We start from the raw sequence: 16871 nt of genomic DNA on the forward strand, positions 1-16871 counted from the left end.
CATTATTTCATATACTACTTTTAAAATATTTATAAAATGGCCTTTTAAACCATTATCATTAAAGACTTATTTCTATCTAAGCCAGATTCCTTAAGATAAGAGTATTCTCATTCATGAATCTTTGCTAAAAAAAGCCTTCAGAAGTGACTGGAAAGGGAGGTCTGTTGCTCTGACAAGATATGTAGCAATCATAATCCAAAAACATAAGGAGGTCTATTGCAGCTACCCAAGTTCTCCAGGTGGGTTCGTCCTTTATGACAAAGTGAACCTACAATTTCGAAGAATAACAAAAGCATGTCTAAGCCAGGGAAGGTTACCTCAATGGACACTTCAGCACTTTTGAGTGCCTTTTGTAAGCCTTACCTCTTGTGTATAATGAGTTTTGCATGGTGTTTCAGGTTTCCAGTGGATAAAGTGACATGGATTGCTGTAGAAAGTGTGAGTACAAACCCGCCAAATCCGCATGAGATAGCTGGGAGTGCTATGTGCTTAACCTCCTTCTTGCAATCGAATGTTATAGCGTTCCTGTAATAGCAAAAGCACAATGTATCAAATTTGCTACACACTCCGGCATACCCGTAAGTGAGACCAAGTTGTCTGGCAGCTTCCGTCTCCCTGTCTTTGGAGTATCTTGTGCAATGATTTTAGATGCTGGCAGTCCCTCTGAAGGGCTGAGAAACAAGTCAGTTATTAAGTTAAAACAATAAGGAAAGACAGTTACATGATCTCCAAGGCAGTAAACCTCGAACTAGTAGCAGTTTCTGAAAAAAGAAAATGCAAAAGCTCTAAACACCCATTTGCCTTACCTCGGTGTACCTGGCCTCCAACAGGAATTACAATACCATCATTCTTTCCGTCCACAAACCACTCTAATATGTCCCCGCTTTTAATAACAAACTTGCAAGAGCCGACTTTACAAACAATCTTGAGGTCCTTTTCCTGATCAAAAGCCACTATATCTAACCAAAAAAAAAAAGAGAGGTAAATTTGAAGCATTATTACCTTGAGGTCCATCACCCTTATGCAGGGGTCCCTAGGACGTCGGGGCTCGCAAGAGGTAACGGGTTTGGGTACTTGAGGGTTCCCATTGACTGGGGTTTCTTCTTGGTCAAATATAGCTATAATTAGTTTACTGTACGTACCTAGGGGGCACAAACCATGGGGTCCAACAACATATAACTCTACCATCTCTTCTTCGTCTTCAGGCTAATCTTCGTCTTTAGACTCAGATTCATTGGGAGGCTCGGAATATATATCGATTGGGCCTTCCTCTTTGTCCTCTGCGGCACTGTGTAGCTGTCCACTCACCTCTTGAGTCATTCCACTTTCTGTCGCAGCAGCTCTCCAACGGGAACTACTGCGAATGTCCTGCATTCATCGGTCCCTATATCAGCAATCTGGCAGCACGCTTCCTCGAGGCCCTGTACTAGTTCGCACGTTACAAGCTCGTTTGCGGATCGAAAGTATACAATACTCACAAGTGCATCAATCCGAGTGTAATCGCTATCCATGTGCCACTCTAGGTGTCTTGATGCAACAATAAGATAGGAGTCTGCTGTAGTCAGCCGCTCCTGCGTGCACAAGCTTCCAGAATAACAAATTTCAACAAAAGGGTGAGCACCTTGTGGTAGTAAAAAGGTAGACTACTGCTTTGTGGGGGACTAGCATTTTTGAGACGGTAGACAGAACTTGAACGGGTCGGCCTCTCGTCCTTCCCACTTCGGCACAGTATCACCGACGCAAGGGCCTCGCCAAACACACACACATGTGCGTCTCCAAGCACCACCACCAAGGACCTGGTTTGGGCACACCAATCCTATAACCAAAACCAGACCAAACATTCACAGCAACAGCAGTAATCAGACAACAAGAGAGATTACCACATACCCAGCAATCTGATGTTCCCACCAGAGCCCGCAGCTCGTAATTCATGCTGCAAAAGAACTGCCCATCTTTTTAGAAAGTACAACGCACATATTCTTACTTTCTGAATGCGAGCTCCAGAGCTTGTGGCGTACCGCACGTTGACAGCTCCAGAGATGCCCGAATGTGATCCATGAGTCGATATCGGCGTAACTTGAGAAGTTCGAGATGTACAGAATACAGGTGCGTATCTCTTACGTCCGGGTAAGCTGCATGGAAAATTACCACAACGCGCTCCTGCACTCTCCCTATCTCTGCCAAGCACACCACACAACTAGTCATATCCTGGGCCGGCTCGACCATCACTGCCTCCATCGCCAGCTAACCCAACAAAAGGGTTTTCGATCAGGACATAAAATCTAATGCGTTTGATTAATTTGGGAACTTCCAAAGGCGCGGTTGAAGGACGCAAGCAGCTGTACAGAATTTTGTTTCTCCGTTCATGCTGTGATTTATTTTCTTTCTCGTCCAGGCAACACTCTTCAGGACTTTCAAGCAGTCCAGAATAAAGAATTGGAAGCAGTGTATACACCCTTCGTCCCTGAAGCCTTCGAGGTACTTGCTTGATCACGTAAATCAAGTTCCTGATTTCCAGCTTCTTATCTCATATAGTTACACGGCTGCTGAGCTAAACCTTACTTCAGTCGAGAAGATCGTACATCAAACAGCCCGCCTTCCATAGCAACAGCAAATACCAGGCCTTGTTGATCATACGCCATAGACGGCCTTCCCCGGAATCTAAGAAGATCATCGCTTTCCAGCCGCAGAGGTTATCAAAGGCGCGTGCTATTGGAGAAATGCTTACACCCACGTACGTAAATCTTGCTGGCCACAAACTTTGCGTGCTTTCCAGACATCCAGGAATCGAACGGCAATCAATCGCGAAAGCCACCAGTACCAGCGGACGCATCAGAATGTGCAAAGATTTCTTGCAGCAGTGCTTTCACTTGAAAGACCGACTGCGAGCCAAGTACAATCCCAGTCCCGTGCTAGGCTGGCGAAACCTTGCGCGTTCGTTGGGTACACAAAACTGACAAGAACACAGCGATTTCGCTAAAGAAACTCTGCAAAATTGTAGAGCAAAATACATCGCTTCCAAGTGGTTCTCTCTGACAATCTTACTCGCGTTCTCCACAGCGAACTTACATCCAAGGTAGTTCCTCGCCTACTTCATGTCCTTGTTCAAGAACTTGCGATGGAAATCACTCCTGATCGTATCGTTGATGAAGCGCTTCACCTACTTGGTAGCCTGGTGCTTGAACACCACATCGTCGTCCCACCTCCTCTACACGGCAGACGAGCCGCCGCCACCACCGCGGCGACGTCGGTGCCAAATTGCTCTTGCGAGCTTGAATCTTCGGCATCTGGCCCAAGATGGTTAACGTGGTCAACCAACCGCTTCTGGTTTGATACCGAGCTGAACATTGGAGAAGAGCCTCCCCAGCTTGTCAGGAGGGCCCTCAAGCAGTGCTGTGGTGTTGTGCTGGAAGATGATGGCATTGGTCGAAGATGGTCTTGCACAGGTACGATGAAAACTACGGTTGTAATGCACGCTGCAGTGACAGAATCGAGATTCAACTTCTGCAAAGCTCGAGCAATCCAAACGAGCTCGAAGGGAAGGTTGAAGGAGAAGGGGAGCACATAGCTCCACTCAAGATGACCTCTAGCAACTCCTCTAAGCTCAAGAATCCTAACTTACAACACTATGCTTTTCAATATCCATTTAATGCAAGAACTTCCTTTGATAGCAACAGTGAATACAGTCTAAGACTAGGAGGGTTGGAACAGCGGGAAAAAAAAGCGGCTTTACACCTTCTTGACGCCATTTGGATGGATCTCTGCTGCGAACTGGACGCTGTCGACGATCTTCGCCCCGCGTGCGGCAGTGAGATACAATCCCATATGGTGCGCGAGATCCTGCACATCAATTCACCAAATCAATCACAGTAGGATATTTGAGGAAATGTTTCATACTTGTGGATGCGACACAGCTCCAATTTCCTTCGCAACTGCCAGAGGCAAATCATAGGTGGAGCATCCTTGAGCGTAGACCACGATTTCTTCCAGCGGTGGCGAGATCCCGTGGTTCCTGACTGAGGTCATCGTCGCCACGAAATCTAGCACACAAATGTCCGTGTGACTTACATTCACCATCCTTTGTGCATGGGCTGATTGGAAATTCAGGCCCACAAGGGCCATGTATCATGTGCTTTTTAACCAATTCATATAATTCTGGGTCTAGTCTGGCATCTGGTATTTCGGCAGTAACTATATTGTCTATGTCATCGATAGTTCTGATTTTATTATCTTTACCAAGGATCACCAAAATATGATAGTGTGGCAGTCCTCTTTTTTGGAATTCAATCACATAGACATAAGCATTGGTTTCTTGATGTGGAACACACATGCAACCAAGTCAGGTCTGTCTGCAGTTGTTTGTCCAGGTAGAAGGTTTTCAGTGATTTCTTTCCATTTAGGATTGCAGGTGAATGTTATGAACAAATCAGGTTTTCCATACTTCCTTACAAGGCTCATGGCATCCTGGTAGTTCTGATTCATCTGTCATGGGCCTCCACTGAATGAGGATGGAAGTATTATTAGTTTTCCAGCACGTACCCTTTGCTGTTCGGCTCTGTTTTTAACAAAATCTGAAAGGCCACTGTATGCTTCAGCACGTAGCTCATGTTGGTGGTTTCTTATCCATGTTAGTAGGCCACCTTCAATCTTGGTGTATATATCGACCATGTATTGTTGTGTGAGTTTTCCTGCTGTCAACACAGGGTTGAAATATATGCTTCTTATGCCATTGTGACATATGCCCCGTATAAAAAATTTGTGTTGATAAAATTCCATTATTGTGCAGCAAGGAAAGAACATTCAAGAAGCCTTTCAAGATCCTACTCTTTATTTTGTAGGAAATTCAGCACTTGGCTCTCCGAATTTGCAGCATGCCGGGACTGCATTGCAATGTGTTGGGATTTCTCCTATCCAAGATGTGTGCAAGTATGCACAGATTTTGAGGAGATTTAGAAGGTAGTAGATAGAAACTGCTTGATTCTTATTATAATGAGGCTTATAACATTAACTTTGGCCAATCTTGCTAAACAATAGACTATGGCCGGTTTAGTAAAGGGATGATAAAACGTGTATGGTTGTAAAACTCAGTTCTCATGAGATTCTTACAACTTGCTTCTGAAAGTCTTCATGTTTTGCCTTTGTGCTTCGCAAATTTTCCTCAGCTTGCTTGAGCTGTATTAATAGGAACGACACATACCTGGTTTCCTAGGGTGAGAACAACATAAGGGTCACCAATCATGAAGTCCCTCACGGTAAGGTTTATGGCTTTTATTACATGCACTCGAATCAATCAAACAAATTCTTGCAGACCTTGCAATTAAAATGTTTACCTCTAGAATTGAAGCATTGAACAAACCAGAGCAGAAAAATCTTCTTGCCTTGAAATAATGTCGATTCTTGACAAGAGGAAGCCAAATGCATAGATGGCTTTACAAATTCTACTTGCTTCTGAGAAAACATTGATTGTTGAAAAATAAATATAGAAAACAGTTTCGCATCTCCTGAACCTTACAAATTCTAATTGCTCTTGATTGGATGATTACGGGCATGGGTCTTTTGCCAAGATTTAGGAACAAAGGCCTTGTATGCAGCATTTGTAGCTGCATTGCCACCAATAAACAGCATAAGCTCAACCCTTCGTCTGTCCAGTCGTTGGAATTTATGGACATAAACTGTTGAAAATTTATGGACATAAACTTTTCTGCTGCAAGTTGGGGGGAAAGCACTGTTACGGTGCAGGCTGTGAGAGCAGTACCAAACAAAAGGACATAAAATTGGGAAGAGAGATTATTTACATTTACCTTTGATACAAAAGCTCCCATGCTTTAATGAACAGCATAGCATTTGTCACAGATTAAAACTCCATGTTTGTAGAGCTGGAGAAACAACAGAAGATGCAACAAGATGGAAATGAAAATGGCTTACGCCCATTGGGGACCCTGCAAGCCGCACAGAATTGGTTGTCTAGTTGCAAGATAAATGTTTGAAATTTAGTCATGCTTCTCTCCATTTGCTAGGGTATCAAAGATCCACTCCTGAAAAACAAAGATCAGTGGACAGACCCTCTAGCAAAAAAAAAAAAAGAAGAATAAAAGAAAAAGCATTGCATTGAAAACCTTACCTTTAAACAAAGGAAATTCCGAGTCGATGAGCTTAACCTTTACTCCAAATCCTGCCAATATGCTCTGAGACACATAGATACACTGCAAAAAAAGAGCATTATCAACTCAGAGGGAAAAGAAAGAACTGGGACATCTCTTTCAGAGATCCAGTAAACTGCTTTCACAGACTTCCAAGTGTATTATACAGGTGCTCTAGCTGAATGGTAGAATGCTTTTCAAGTCGATCTGGGTGGAAATCTTGAGTACCTGGCAGCCTTTGGACAGCACACTATTGTGATTAGATGGTCTGTTCACGATTCCACAAGTGCCATGGGAAGTCAAAGGTCTCTTTGACGGCATCTTTGAGTACAAACTGGACAGTAAAGGAAAGATTCATGAGCACAAGGTATATAACATAAGGACCAATGCAATTATGCAACAAACCTCATGGTGTGCAGCCGCAGTGATACCTGGAAAAATGCATTGAAAAAAACTGGTTTACCCTAAAAAAAATAAAAAATTTCACCCTCAATTGTTTTTTTGCCATGTGTTTTCATCTCCACCATTAAGCTCGAAAAGAATCTCGATTGAATATGTCGTCTTGCTCTTTTAAATATAGAAGGATGATAATAATATATAAGAAAATTATATATTTTTTAAATTGCATAATATTTTTAAGATACCAGAAAATTAATATTAACATTTATAAAATTAATGTGGAGGAATAATTTTAATTATAATCTTAATTAAAAATAATATTTAATTTAATTTCTAGTGTGAGTGCATAGAATATGAAAATGGAATACAAAAATGTGCATATCAATTAGCCCAAAAACCTTAGATTATATACATGAGCAAATGATCTAGATTGAAATCAATCCAACAATTATCAAAATTCCACTATGTTAATATTAGTATATATCATTATAATTGTATATTTGAATTTCACATCATCCTTTCTTCTCATAATGATGGAAAACAATCAAAGTTCTTTAGTAGATGGGTTAGAATGTAGAAAAATATTAAGAAGAGGTATCAGTGAATCTGTAAGTAGTGCCACTTGTTTTTACTCCCTTGTATAAAGTGGTTTAGCTTTTGCATATCCATAATTTCTGGAGGATCAGCCTATTAAATGCCATGCCAAATTTTATAAATTTGCAATCTAACTTGCTAGAACACTTGATATTAAACAAATTACATACCATAAAATTGGAAAAATAGATTAACACTAAGTCATTTATTTTATACTTCACAAGGGGATGATAATGGGAGTTATAGTGCCATTCTTGTCCCATTTGTAAGCAGCCTAATGTCAAATTCAATTCATTTGCATTTTTATTTAAAGCAATTCTTATGTATTATAATGATTTACTGTGATAGCAAACATAATATAAAATATTTTGTTAAATGTTATTCCTAGAATCAAACTTTGAACACTTAATTAGTTTTAATGGCAAAAATTATATAAAATTCAACTGTGTTTAAAACTTTTAATTGTACTTTATTGAATGCCAAATTAATTTGATCATCTAGATTTAAGGACATTAATACTATGTATTAGAGTGATATAATAATAATATATTCTAATTAATATTAAACAAGTCCATCTCCATACTACTTGAGCTTTGGGCCTCAACTCGGGCGAGAAGGGTCCATCCATCTCCAGATGCATGTAGGCATTCGTTCACGGCCACAACCCTCACGATGTCCCCGAATTCTATGTCCATGTATCCCTGAAGAAAATAACCAGTCAAAAGTACAAGAAGAAAAACAATAATACCTGGTATCTCTTGAGAAAAGCTTGAAGTTCTCTCATCTTTGATTTCATTCGCGCGTGTTCGTTGCTCACTATAGCGGCACTTACTTCCAAAGGGGAGTGTCCGATCATCCTCTCAACCAGCTGCAAAATCGGAGACCGTACTCTTGACTAAACAGAATTGAAGCTTTACCTCGTGGTTCACTAAAGCTTCTGTTAAAAGGCTTCCATCTTCGATGTATATCGCCAGCCGGTATGCATTGCGATCCTTGAAAAGGAACTCTTTCACGGCTGTAAGGAAACACTGTATCCAGAAAACGAATCGTGCTTTCTTTTTTCTTTTCTTTTGTTACCTTAACTCGGCCTGATTGAACTACACCAAACTCCATAAACCGCCTCTGTAGAACCGCCAGATACGTAAAGGGAGGGGACTCCAGGCTGTCTGCGGCTGAAAAATGGACGGGCATATGTCACGAAAATCTGAAGATCATAAAACTTACTGCGCAGTTGTCTTCTACTCCTGGTTTCATTGGATTGGAGGGAAAGCATACGAATACGCGAAGTTCCCAGGCCGATAGAAGTCTCGGAAGGTGTGCCAGACGAGGTCCGATGCGTAGTTTCGTCCTGTCCTGGAGGTGAACATCAAAAGCATTAGGCAGGGAGAGAAAACCTGAAAGGCCTTCTTTGTGTTTACTTGGTGTTTGTTCACTGTAGGAATATGAACCGCGAGAAAAATCTTCTATAGAAACAGGTGCTTGCCTTCCTGAAGACAAAAAAGTAGAGACAGAAAATCAAAATACAAGGATAGAAGAACGAAAGAAAGAAGGCAAACACAGTCACTGTGCAAAAGTTAGACCTGTATATGGATGATCACGAACAGTCGAAGAAGGTTGCTGCTCATTCCAGGATTGGCTGCAGCGCCATTGTTTTCTTGGACGTCAGGAGTTCGGGGCCAGGCAGCTTGTGTAAGTTGCTCTTCCAACGATGGTGGAGTAGTACCACGCGGGTGCCTGCAAATATCCTTAACTAGTACACGAAGAAGAAAACTTTACCTGTTTCCCCGAGGAGGTTTGTTTACTTGATGTACCACTCTCTGTCGAGCCTCTTCAAGCTCTTGGACAACACCTCCTAGAACAGTAACAATTTCCGGGACAAGAAGAAACATCCCTCTCCGGATGCAGACATTCCTTACGCAAATCTGCGGTTGGGAGAAAGAAAAATCAAGGAAAGGATTTCTTGAACGCGTACCTTCAAACCAGCTGGTTGTAAGACTTTGAGCTGTGGGATAGGACGATACTCAGTGCCAAAAACTCGTTGAGCACCGTCGGTCATGGATAGCTTCAAGCATCGACTTCCAATTCCAGCATTTCTTTCCTGGTAGCGATCCTTGAGGCCGCAGCAAATGTCCACCGTTTCATCTACCTGTGTGCCATGCTCCCATCGATAAAAAAAAATATAGAAAAACTTTCACTTACTTGTAGAACGAAAGGGCCTGCTAGCTCCACTTTGTGCATCGCCTGGACCCCTGGAGGAAGCACAGCATCGGTGACGAGATTGAAATCGGCAGCGAGGAGATGCGCAAAGCATTTCTCGGCGCGCGAGTCTACCGGCAACTGTGACGCTCCGCTCTGCTCGCGCAGGCAAGAAGAAAGCCACTGCGCATTAGGCCGCATTCCGCGAGAAGCCAGAATCTCCACAACCCGCTCCTCCATTGAAATCCCAAAACCCTACTAGGGTTCTAAGCATCCCGCCATTTTGCTAGCTTGAAAGGTTCCAGGAATATGCTTACCAAGCAAGGGCTTTATGGTGTTTTGCCGCGCGCACTCTCTTCTCTTCCAGATCGTGCATTGCGGAAATTCGCTCCTGCGGCGCCGAGGATATCGTTCCCCGAGACGCGCCACGGCGTGACATGGGACGATCCCTGCCACTGGCTGCGAAATTCGGACGAATCAGCACGCGCAATCGACCATGGCTGGGACAAGGGAGCTGCAGCGCCAGATCCGCCAGGAAATGGCGAGTAGGATGGAGAAGGAGCTCGCGTCGCTGCCAGAGCGCTGGGGGCATTGGTGAGTTCTTCCCGTTTTAACTTTTAGTTTTTGGCTTAGACGAAAAGCTTAATGACAATGTAGGAAATTTCGTGCAAATCCCGCAAGGGAAAGATCTACTCGAGACGAAGAGCCCGCAAAGGTGGAAGGCTGAAGGCTTTCTTGACAAAGTTTTCTCGACAAGAAGCAGAGTGAAGTGATGATCGACATCAATGCGCTTGCTGCGAAGCACGATAAAGTTTTGAGGATCTATCCTTCGTTCTCTCGTCGTAGCTATCATGAGGATGATCGATCGAAAGGACCTGCATTGCGATGAACGAGATTCACAAAATTCGGCACTCTGAGACCAGGAAAGGAAACGAAGCGACTAGAGCAAAATTCAGGGAAGACCTCACCGTTTTATACCCCCGGGAAGTGGAAGGCCAACGGCCTGTGGCAACAAGTTTAATAATGTTGATTCAACATAGCAATCCAGGCACATATAACTCGTCTTTAGGTTATAGCATAACTTAGAGAAATTTTTCTCACTGCCTCGTGTAACTAAAGTTTTTCCATGGTGAATGTAGTGGTAGTATCCTCCCACCTCATCCGGATGGCTTATCTCCAAACAGATAGAGTTGATGATCCACCAATGTTTTGGGCGAGAAGACTAGCGTCACTTCTCGTTTTTCACAGCGAAAAGGAGGTTGTCCCATGAAATCGCCACCGTCCATCAAACATCATCCCAGCCGTCGATATAAACCCGTTTTGAGGAAGCTAGGTCTTCCATTCAGCAAGAAGGTCTGGGAGCGATGGCGCGTGACACCGGTGAGTTAAGCGAGGATGACTGTAGTGAGCTTCTCAAGTTCTACATGAGGGGAAAGCGGCTGGGATGTGGAGGGCAAGGGCAGGTTTTCATGATCCATAATGGCCGCAACACTTATGCTGGAAAGTTGTTTCGATCGGGGAGTGATGCCGAGAGAGAAGCTCGGCTCATGTCCAAGCTTCACGCCTGCCCTGGGGTCGTCTCCTCCAAGGGTTTTGTCAGGGAGAGAGATGGTGCCAAGTGCTATGGCACCATCGTCATGGAGCTGTGTGGCCCAAACCTATGCGAGGGGTTGATCAATTGCGGGCCGATGAGGGAGGAGGATGTAGCGAAGACCATCAAGAAGCTGGCTGAAACGCTCAAGGAGATCCACTCCAGGGGAATTATCCACCGGGATCTCAAGCCGGAGAACATTCTTGTCAAGCTCAATGCCACTAGTGTGCACGATGTTCTGATTGGAGACTTCGGGATAGCCACAGACCTGCACAGGGAGATGTCAAAGTACTGTGGCACGGAAAAGTATATGGCACCAGAGGTGATGGCGAGGAAGGGCCGCAAGGGAGAATCACAGAGCTTCTACACAGCAGCCATTGATGTGTGGGGTTTGGGAGTCATTGCGTACGAGCTGTTGAAAGGTCACAAATCGAGAATGGAAATCGATTTCTTGAGAGCGGGAGCATTTCCAACTGGTTTTGGCTCGGACCAGGCGGAGGATCTTCTCCGGGGGATGTTAGCTGTTGAACCGAGCAAGAGGGTAACGCTGGACCGTGTGCTTGCACATCCCTGGATCGTGAAGCATTGCAGCAGCAGTAGCAAGATCGAGACGACGACACGCAGCAGGCGCTGTGGAATGAAGAGGAGTCTTCCCAGCAACAGCGACTTGATCGTGAAAAAAGCTCGTGCAGCTTAACAGCACCAGTTCGGTAAGCATCGTTTTTGATTGAAGAGTACAGGTACTAACTTTGCTTGCTTGGTCACCGGGTGGAAAAAAAAATTGCGAGACAACGATCTCTTTGTGAGAAAGATTTTTTATATCAATGCAAGAACTGTCTTTGCAAGTTATGAGTTTTCCTTTCTATTCTCTTGATGGGAACAGTCAAATTCAATACAATGGAAGGGATCGCTGATGATCCTGGCGGCAAATTTGAAGAGCTTCAACTCGGGCAAGAAGCCTCCATCCATTTCCGGATAGTCGTTCACGGCCACAACCCTGTGCTGAAAAGATCACCACACGCTTAAGAAGAGAATATCTCATGTGTGCCTTTGTAGAAAACACCTGGTATCTCTTGAGAAAAGCTTGACGTTCTATAGCGGCACTTACATCCAACGGGGAGTGTCCGATCATCCTCTCAACCAAGTCTTGATTAAACAGAATTAAAGCTTTACCTCGTGGTTCACTAGAGCTTCCATTAAAAGGCTTCCATCTTCGATGTATATCGCCAGCTGGTATGCATCGTGATCCTTGAAAAGGAACTCTTTCACGGCTTTAAGTATCCAGTTTTTTCTTTTCTTTTATTACCTGAACTCGGCCTGATTGAACTACACCTGACTCCAAAAACTACCTCTGTAGAACTGCCAGATACGTAAAGGGAGGGGCTGAAAAATGGACGGGGAAATGTGAAGATCATAAAACTTACTGCGAAGTTGTCTTCTACTCCTGGTTTCTTGATTGGATTGGAGGGAAAGCATACGAATACGCGAATTTCCCAGGCCGACAGAAGTCTCCGAAGGTGTGCCAGACGAGGTCCGATGCTGTCCTGAAGTGAAGATAAAAAGAATTACGCATCGAGAGAAAACTTGGAAGGCCTTACTTTGTGTTTACTCGGTGTTCACTGTAGGAATATGAACCGCGAGAAAGATCTTCTATAGAAACAGGTGCTTGCCTTCCTGAAGACAAAAAATGTATAGACAGAAAATCAAAATAAGCAAACACAATCACTGCGCAAAGCTAGACCTGTATATGGATTATCACGAACAGTCGAAGAAGGTTGCTGCTCATTCCAGGATTGGCTGCAGCGCCATTGTTTTCTTGGAGTTCGGGGCCAGGCAGCTTGTGTAAGCTGCTCTTCCAACGATGGTGGAGTAGTACCACGCGGGTGCCTGCAAATATCCTTAACTAGTACACGAAGAAGAAAACTTTACCTGTTTCCCTGAGGAGGTTTGTTTACTTGATGTACCACTCTCTGTCGAGCCTCGTCAAGCTCCTCCAAGAACAGTAACAATTTCCGGGACGAGAAGAAACATCCCCCTCCGAATGTAGACATTCCTTACGCATTGGGAGAAAAGAAAAATCAAGGCAAAGACTTGTAATACTTTGAGCTGTGGGGTAGGACGATACTCAATGCCAAAAACTCGTTGAGCATCATCGGTCATGGATAGCTTCAAGCATCGACTTCCAATTCCTTCCTGGTAGTGATCCTTGAAAATGTCCACCGCTTCATCTACCTGTGTGCTATGCTCCCATCGATGAAAAGCTATAGAAACCTTCCACTTACTTGTAGAACATAAGTGCATCGCCTGGACCTCTGGAGCGTCGGAGGAGCTGCGCGAAGCATTTCTCGGCGCGAGAATCTACCGGTAACTGAGACGCTCCGATCTGCTCGCGCAGGCAAGAAGAGAGCCACTGCGCCTTAGGCCGCATGAGAAATCCCAAAACCCTACTAGGGTTCTAAACATCCCGCCATTTTGCGAGCTTGAAAGGTTCCAGGAATATGCTTGCCAAGCAGGGTCTAGGGTTTTATGGCGCTTTGCCGCTTCTCTCGCGCACTCTCTTCTCTTCCAGATCGCGCATTGCGGCAATTCGCTCCTGCGGCGCCGAGGAGATCGTTCCCCAAGACGCGCCACGGCGTGACATGGGACGATCCCTACCACTGGCTGCGAAATTCCGAGGATCCGGCCGTCATCGCGTATCTCCAGGCTGAGAATCAGCACGCGCAGTCGACCATGGCTGGAACAAGGGAGCTCCAGCGCCAGATCCGCCAGGAAATGGCGAGCAGGATGGAGAAGGAGCTCGCGTCGCCTCCAGAGCGCTGGGGGGATTGGTGAGTTCTTCCTTGCTCGTTTTTATTTTTTTATTCTTTTTGCCTAGATGAGGAACTTAGAAACAATGTAGGTACTATTTCGTGCATATCCCGCAAGGGAAAGAGTTTCCCATCTACTCGAGACGAAGAGCCTGCCAAGGTGGAAGGCTGAAGGCTTTCTTTACAAGTTTTTTTGACAAGAACAGTGAAGTTATGATCGACATCAATGAGCTTGCTGCCGAGCATGGTAAAGTTTTGAGGATCTTTCTTTGTTTCTCTCTTCTTCCTAATTACACAAGTGTAGGCCATGCACAGCTTGGAGTTTTTAAGCTATCCAGAGACCACAAACTGTTAGCGTACACAATCGACTTGGGTGGCAATGAGATCTTCACATTGTTTATCAAAGACTTGGAGACTGATAGCCTCCTCCTGGAGCACAAAACCGATGGTGTAGTAAGTGTGGAGTGGTCTGATACTGGAGACTATCTTTACTACACTTGTAGTGATGCAGCACATCGACCTCACAGGTTTCTATTTGAAGTTTCTTCTAGAATCATTTTTTCTCGATCTCGACAGGGTTTTGTTGCGGAACTTGCGATCTAAAGATGATGACATTGCAATTTATCACGACGACAATCCAAAGAACTTTGTTGATGTTACAAGAACCAAAAACTGGCAGTACGTTTTGATTAATGTCAACTCAAAGACGTCCTCTGAGGTAATTGCGTTTCACAAATGTGTTGCTCGAGCCTCTACAGGACAGGTTTTTCTGGTAGATCCGAAAACTTCAGCCACAACGTTGCGGAAAGTTGCAGATAGAGTTGATGGCATCCAGTATTTCGTGGAACACCATGAAGAGCACCTGTATATTCTTACCAATTTTTTGGGCGACAAGAAGCTAGCGTCGTTAGGAAACAACTATCGGCTTGTCCGCTGCAAGACAGATAGCTTGACCTCGAAGGCGTGGGAGGTACGTCAATTCTCGTTTTTTTCACAGCAAAAAATGAAACACTTTAGGAGGTTGTCCCAGTCGACAGCGAAAATTGGATAGAAGATATGGATATTTTTGCGAAGCATTTGATCTTATACAGACGACAAAATGGTCTTCCCATTGTGCATGTTTTCAACCTGGATGTAAGCATATGGTAAAAGTTTTGGTCTCACTAAGCTCTTTCCTTTCAGAGCCTGAAAACTCCTCGGACTGTAAACCTTCCCTCCGGGATAACAGTTCTTACTCCTGGAGCAAACTGTGACTTCAATTCGTCTACTCTACGGCTGTCGATATCTTCACTGGTGGTAAGCTCTCTTTCTTTCTTGCATTAGATGTTCGTTGTGGACAATTCTTTTTTCGTTTTTAGATGCCCGAAGCAACGTATGATGTCGATTTGACGACTGGAGAGGTGACACTATTGCAGCAAGTGAAAATTGTGGGAGTGGACACGGGCTCATATTGTATGAAGCATCTTGCTGCTACATCTCATGACGGCGTTCGAGTGCCTTTGACAATTGTCTACTCAAACAAGTTCGAAAGGAAAGGTGAAAATTCCGCTTTGGTTACAGGCTATGGTGCCTATGGCGAGCTGCTTGACATGAGCTTCTCGAGTGACCGGCTGAGCCTTCTCGATCGTGGCTGGGTGCTCGCATTCGCTCACGTCAGGTGAATTTTGCTTTTTGTTCCTTCCATGTCGTAACTGAGATTTGTGGAATCCAGGGGGAGTGGGACGTTAGGAAAGGCTTGGCACTCGGAAGGAAAGCTGCTGAAGAAGGAGAATTCGTTCAAAGACTTTATAGCTTGCATTCGTTACTTGGTGGAAAATCAGTATGCTTCTCGCAACAAGATTGCTGCTTTCGGTGAAAGCGCTGGTGGACTTTTGGTCGGGGCAGCCGTGAACTTGCAACCGGACCTCTTTCGAGCTATAATTTTGAAGGTATGGCGATCATTGAATTGTGTTTTCTTCAAGAGCTCTATCTGCATGACAGGTTCCATTCCTTGACATCCTCAACACAATGTTAGACTCTTCGTTGAGTCTAACAGAGCACGAGTATGACGAATGGGGTGATCCATCATCGGACAAGGCAGCGTTTGATTGCATCCGAAATTACTCTCCTTATGACAACATCAAGCCAGGCGTAAGGTATCCAGCCATGCTAGTAACCTCGTCGTTCCTTGACACCCGGTATGTGTTTGAGAGCTCCTAAGTGCATTGATAAATTGTCGTTTCATACAGGGTTGGTTACTGGGAATCTGCTAAATGGATTGCAGCTCTTCGGCATTCTTGTCAAGCAGAATGTTTAGTCTTTAAGACCAATATGAGTGGGGGTCACTTCGGAGATGGCGGACGCTACTCTCATCTCAAGGAGACTGCTTATGGCTTTGCATTCTTAATAAAAAACTTGGAGGCAATCTAAATTCAGTTTGCTGACAGAAATTCTTGAAAATATAATTTTACTAAGAAACAGCAGCATCAATTTGAAATTACTTATTAGATTTTATTAGAAACTTGACATAATTTTAGCTACCTTGTCTTATATAAATCTCAAAAGAATAGCCCAAGCAAAATATCATTTTTAAAGAATATGGCTGTATCAATTGCGTCTTGCTTTCTTCTTTGCTTTTTGTTTGCTCGTGTAGCTGTGGGTCTTCTTGTACAATATGGCTCCACCACTGTTGAAAATGGCAACTTCATCTCCTTGATCAACACTAACTCAGCTCCCACTGTTGACATTCAAGGATTTCGCGGGAATGGCAGTGTTAGCCTGTTTTCGGTGGTGATGGCGGATCAAAAGGCACTCTCAGCCCCAAACAAAACTTATCCTTACATCAACTTTTGGATTGCAAACATTCCAGCAGGCACCTCTGGTAAGTTCTCTTTTTTTTATCTTTAATTGATAGATTGGATTTGTGGTTCTGTTTGTAGGAGCTGTAAAGAGTAACATTCTTGAGCCTTATGTATCTCCTTCCAACACTGGCAAGAACATCCCATACCCAAATCCATTCAACGCTAAAAACCACACATATGATTTTGTGCTCGTTCCACAGAGGAATCCCTTGGTGAAGCCCATGAGTAGTCGCATTGTTCTCTCACTGCCCGATATCATCCAACAGTACCACTGTGGGAGTCCCCTCCAGACAGTCTCCTTCAC

The 16871-nt window shown here is 44.1% G+C and overlaps 4 protein-coding genes across 5 annotated transcripts; 1 reads left to right on the top strand and 3 right to left on the bottom strand.

Annotated features, from left to right (window-relative positions):
- Window positions 1-3629: 3629 nt before the first annotated feature.
- LOC9641414 (nicotinamidase 1) lies at window positions 3630-6461 on the bottom strand. The gene is made up of 4 exons (XM_024678044.1): window positions 6369-6461; window positions 6122-6203; window positions 3898-4040; window positions 3630-3840 (listed from the first exon to the last, which is right to left on the bottom strand). The coding sequence occupies exons 1-4, from the start codon at window positions 6459-6461 to the stop codon at window positions 3730-3732; spliced, it is 429 nt and encodes a 142-aa protein (XP_024533812.1). The 3' UTR covers window positions 3630-3729.
- A 1915-nt stretch (window positions 6462-8376) lies between these two features.
- LOC9641415 (recQ-mediated genome instability protein 1) lies at window positions 8377-9565 on the bottom strand. 2 transcript variants are annotated; one of them, XM_024678357.1, is made up of 6 exons: window positions 9333-9565; window positions 9106-9279; window positions 8910-9055; window positions 8714-8867; window positions 8552-8620; window positions 8377-8486 (listed from the first exon to the last, which is right to left on the bottom strand). In XM_024678357.1, the coding sequence occupies exons 1-5, from the start codon at window positions 9528-9530 to the stop codon at window positions 8597-8599; spliced, it is 696 nt and encodes a 231-aa protein (XP_024534125.1). In that variant the 5' UTR covers window positions 9531-9565; the 3' UTR covers window positions 8377-8486; window positions 8552-8596. The 2 variants fall into 2 exon arrangements, with proteins under 2 accessions (XP_024534125.1, XP_024534126.1); XM_024678358.1 differs by having other exon boundaries at window positions 8438-8481.
- Window positions 9566-12198: 2633 nt separating this feature from the next.
- Window positions 12199-13324, bottom strand: LOC9637903. The gene is made up of 5 exons (XM_024678359.1): window positions 13203-13324; window positions 12850-13152; window positions 12662-12807; window positions 12519-12594; window positions 12199-12464 (listed from the first exon to the last, which is right to left on the bottom strand). The coding sequence occupies exons 2-5, from the start codon at window positions 12969-12971 to the stop codon at window positions 12359-12361; spliced, it is 450 nt and encodes a 149-aa protein (XP_024534127.1). The 5' UTR covers window positions 12972-13152; window positions 13203-13324; the 3' UTR covers window positions 12199-12358.
- A 109-nt stretch (window positions 13325-13433) lies between these two features.
- LOC9641417 (protease 2) lies at window positions 13434-16206 on the top strand. The gene is made up of 11 exons (XM_024678370.1): window positions 13434-13748; window positions 13820-13974; window positions 14032-14254; window positions 14304-14445; window positions 14491-14697; window positions 14745-14861; window positions 14910-15023; window positions 15086-15384; window positions 15439-15655; window positions 15708-15904; window positions 15956-16206. The coding sequence occupies exons 1-11, from the start codon at window positions 13447-13449 to the stop codon at window positions 16134-16136; spliced, it is 2154 nt and encodes a 717-aa protein (XP_024534138.1). The 5' UTR covers window positions 13434-13446; the 3' UTR covers window positions 16137-16206.
- Window positions 16207-16871: the final 665 nt, after the last annotated feature.

This window comes from Selaginella moellendorffii, unplaced genomic scaffold (assembly GCF_000143415.4).
Source record: "Selaginella moellendorffii unplaced genomic scaffold, v1.0 SELMOscaffold_21, whole genome shotgun sequence".
NCBI classification, from domain to species: domain Eukaryota; kingdom Viridiplantae; phylum Streptophyta; class Lycopodiopsida; order Selaginellales; family Selaginellaceae; genus Selaginella; species Selaginella moellendorffii.